The sequence below is a fragment of the Antrostomus carolinensis genome, unplaced genomic scaffold (assembly GCF_000700745.2).
Source record: "Antrostomus carolinensis isolate BGI_N321 unplaced genomic scaffold, ASM70074v2 scaffold9122, whole genome shotgun sequence".
NCBI classification, from domain to species: domain Eukaryota; kingdom Metazoa; phylum Chordata; class Aves; order Caprimulgiformes; family Caprimulgidae; genus Antrostomus; species Antrostomus carolinensis.
Window position 1 is genome coordinate 1 of NW_010300138.1, and position 4,213 is coordinate 4,213.

A 4,213-nucleotide genomic window follows, 5' to 3' on the forward strand; every position below is an offset into this window, starting at 1 on the left:
CTCTCACTCTCCCAGGGTTTGGGTCTGGGGTCTGTCCGTGCTCCAGGATCACTGCCTGGGGACAGGTTGGACATCGGTCAGCAGGTGGTGAGCAGTTGCACCATCCATCACTCATTCCCTATTCCATTATTACTTGTTATTATTTTATTTCAATTATTAAATTGTTTTTATCTCAACCCACAAGTTTTTCTTCCTTTTACCCTCTCAATTCTCTCCCTCACTCCCCGGGTGAGGGGGAGGAGAGCGAGCGAGCGGCTGTGTTTGGCTGCAGCCCAAGGAGTGAAACCACCACACACACATCTGTGCTGCAAACGGCTCTTTATTGCCTTCCTGGTGGCCCCGGCGAGGCCACGTGTCCCTTGGTGGCATCAGTAGGTGCTGAAAACAGCTTGGATGTGCTCCCCATCCCATGGCTTGTAGGTGCCAACTCCTGCAGTGGAGGGATGGGCATGAGGTAGGGTCACCACAGCCCCCCACGCCCCCCAACCACAGCTGCCCACCTTCCTGGAGAGCATCACCACCGCTGAGGAACTGCCAGTAGGTCCTGTCATCGGCGTTGGCAGTGAGCCCATGGATGGAGACCACCATGAGACCCCAAGATGTCTGCTCCATCTGGAAGCTGCCAGGGAGGCAAATGGGCTGGGGGCTCAGGATGGAGATGCCCCCAACCCCTCTCTACCCTTCAGTTCTCACCTAAATTCATGAGGTTCCTTCTCCTCTGCTGCCTGCAGCACCTTGAGCAGCGTGGAGCCCTGTGGGACCTCCACCGTGATGCTGTAGCTGAAGTGTTTCCCCTGCAGCTTGTTGATGATGGAGTAACGCACCGTGATGGGGGCTGCAGGGGGGGGAAAGGGACAGGGTGGGCACCTGGCCCAGCACCATGGAGCACAGGGTGGGGAAGGTCTGGGAGCGTGGTCCTCACTGGGTTGGTGAACCTTGGTTGTACCCAGCTTTGGGGACAACGGGAAGCTCGGGGACATGCTGGTGCTGCTGCAGTCCAGGTCAGCTGCTTCCAGGTAAGACCTGCCCACCAAGGCAGGTAGGACCTGGGCGATGGCCATGGGTAGCTGGTAGTCATGTCTGGCCACCACGGAGAAGGCTTGGGCACAATCCCACTTCCGTGGGGCGTAAAACTTCTCGGTGGCCACCAGCGCCTGGGGAGGAAGTGGGAGATGGTGTGAGCAGCCCTGGGACGGGGACTGGGTGGCCATGGTGTCACAGCACCCATACCTGCAGGGCCAGCCCCGTGCTGTAGATGTTCCCAATCACACCATCTCCTTTCTCCTGCTCGTCCAGGAGGTCGTTGGTCACCGTTGACATTGCCTCCCTCAGCAGATCCTGCAGGTCACCGAGCTCCGTCCGGCCATACGTGCACCTCAGGGCCAGCACGGCCACGGCACGCGTGTCTGGGACACCCCAGCCTCACTGCCAAGCCCACCAGTGGGGCTTTGTGAGTGGAGGGGAAGGACATGGTGGGGACAGAGGGGTCCCTTACCCACAGAGAGGTGGCTCTCAGGGTTTAACACCTGCTTGGCCAGGACCACGGATGCCTCTTGGTAGCCACCCATCCTCACCAGGCACAGGCTCAAGGTGTCCAGGCTGACACTGAACAGTGTGGTCTTGGGGACACCGTCCAGCTCTGCAAAAGAAAGTGCAACGAGATGATTGGGGGGTCAGGGGGGTGTGGGGAGGGAGGTCCCCCCCTCCCTGAGCACCCCAAGTTCTCCTTCCCATCCCACCATACCCAGGCTGGCCATCTCCTCGTCCATTTTCTGCTGCAGGATGCTGAGCAGGTTGATGGTGTGTCCCAGGGCTTGGACGTGCTGGGGGTTCTGGCAGGAGGACAGGAGGGCGAGAACATCCAGAGCCACCTCTCCTGAGGTCACACCTGTGGGGACAAGAGAGAAGCTGGGACAAGTAGGGGGTCAGGACCTGGCACCTTGTCTGGGGTGGAGAGAGCCAGCGGTGCCCAGTCTGCCCTCCCCGTCCCTCCCCACCTTGCTGGGCTCTCCTCACAGCCTCCTCCTGTATCTTCTGGAGCAACCACTTGTGATTGTAACTGTTGGTGGCCCCAACCAAGTTCATGGCCAGCAAGACACTGGGGTTTGGTGGCTCGTCCCTCTTGATGGACTCCTCCAGGCGCTGCAGCATCTTGGAGACCAGATGCTGGGGGGCAACTGGAAGGAGAAGAACCGGGAGGTCACCAGAGACCCCACATCCCCACCACTGGTCTCTCTCTGGTGTCTCTATGGGAGGGTTGGCTCTCACCACAGCTGTTGGTGGCTGTGCCACTTGCCAAGGCCAGCAGGACCCCGATGCTGAAAGCCACACTGAGCATCTTCATGTCCTTGGGGCAAGCAGGTCCCCTCAGAGCAAGCAGGTCCCCTCAGGCTGGCAGGATCCCGTGGGAACGTGTCCCTCCAGGCATCCTCTCTGCTTTTAGCTGCTCCTTCTCAGGTCACCTCCCCTCCCACAGCCACCCCGGCACTGCCAAGCACCACCAGCTTATCTGTGTGCCCAAGGTGTGCCCAGCAGAGTCACAGGGACACGGCTGCTCCAGGAACAGTGATTTTCCACGTGAGGACAGGGAAATGGTGAGGGATCAGTTGAATGTTCATGAATTCATGAGGTTGGATGGAAGCTGGTGGGTGTCACAGCAGAAACCCCCCTCCTCAATCATCTCCTCAAGGTTCTGGAAGGTCACCACCCATATCTTGGTTTACAAGAAGGGTTTGTAGTTCCCAGGAAATTACAGATCTGTGAGTTTAACCTCAGTGAACTTGGAAAAATGGTGGGGAAGGTCCTCTTGGGTGCTACTGAAAAGCATTTGAAGGACAATACCATCACCAGACATGGTCAGCATGGAGGGAAAGTCCCATCTAACCCATCTGATATCCCACCAGGACAAGGTCAACCACCTGGAAGAGGCTGGATGATGTTCTTCTGGATTTTATTGAGGTTTTTGAGCCTGTTCCTCACACCATCCTTCTGGACAAGGTGTCCCACTGTCAGATGAGAAGGAACAGGGTGAAGAACTGGATGGATGGAGCTCCAGGGGGTGTTGGGAATGAGGCTACATCCAGCTGGAGACCAGTCACTGTGGTTGATACCAAACTGGAAGGTGCTGGTGATTCTCTCGAGGGATGAGATGCTTTGCAAAGGGATCTGGCTGGATGGGAGCTCTGTGAGATCATTGATGGTGGAGAGAACCAGGACCTGCCTGTCCCAGTGCCCCCACCATCACCCAGAGGCAGCCAGGATGGGGAGGGCAGGATGGGGGTACCCCCTTGACCCAGCACAGCCTGAGGGTCGGGGGTCAGTGCTCTTCTGTGCCTCAGTTTCCCCCAAGGCTCTACAATAGGAGGGTGCCCCAAGGACACACCCATCACCCTGCATGTGGGACCAGCCTGTTTTGGGGTGTATGGCTGGAGATTGACCCCCACCTTCTCCATCACCCCCCAAAGAAGGGACAGGGACTGGGACAGGGACTGGGACTGGGACAAGGACCAGGGCTGGGACCAGGATCAGCACAAGGGGCAGGGACAACAGGAGGAGGAGAGCTCTGTGGTGATGAGCCCCAGGTGGGTGCAGGGACCACCCAACCTCCCATTGGGAGACCTGCAGCCGCCCACCTTGGTCCCAGCTGTAAAAGCCACCAGTGGGTGCTGCCCCTCCTCTTCCTCCTCCTCCTCCATCATGATGAAGGCTCTCAGGAGAAGGTGGTTTGTGCTCTTTCTCATGGCTGCAGCCTGGGCACAGGATGTCCTGGGTAAGGGGTTGTTTTGGGGGGAGTTCTGCTGGGTTTGGCTGAGCTGCTGGGTGCCTCTGCCCTGGTGAGGAAGGTGAGGAAGACCATGGTGTCCTCTCCACCCCAGGCAGGGCAGGTCTGTAGGTCAAACTGCCCCAAGCACCAGGTTTGGGGCTGGGGAGATGGATCCAGAGCTGTGGTGGATCTTGTGTCTCCTCCATCTCCCTGTGGGGACGATTCAGGAGCATCACGGCCACATCAGTGCCCTGGGGTGACAGCACAGAGTGGCTCAGCCCAGTAGGGACACCTCCCACCCTGTCCTCCCCCACGCTGGAAATGCTGAACTGGGGAGTGTCCTGGTTTTGACTGGGATTGAGCTGGTTTTTTTCTCAGTAGCTAGAGCAGCGCTGGGTTTGGGTTTCAGTCTGGGATTTCCAGCACCTGAAGGGGCTCCAGGAAGGTGGG

General features: G+C 58.4%; 1 protein-coding gene across 1 annotated transcript; it reads right to left on the bottom strand.

The window, feature by feature from the left end:
• Nucleotides 1–368: 368 nt before the first annotated feature.
• LOC104520047 (cobalamin binding intrinsic factor) lies at nt 369–2,344 on the bottom strand. Its single transcript, XM_029083762.1, has 9 exons — nt 2,269–2,344; nt 1,998–2,177; nt 1,745–1,888; nt 1,496–1,639; nt 1,231–1,406; nt 923–1,154; nt 694–835; nt 501–619; nt 369–430 (listed from the first exon to the last, which is right to left on the bottom strand). Exons 1-9 carry the CDS (start codon nt 2,342–2,344, stop codon nt 369–371), a joined length of 1,275 nt encoding a protein of 424 aa, XP_028939595.1.
• Between the last annotated feature and the right edge of the window lie 1,869 nt (nt 2,345–4,213).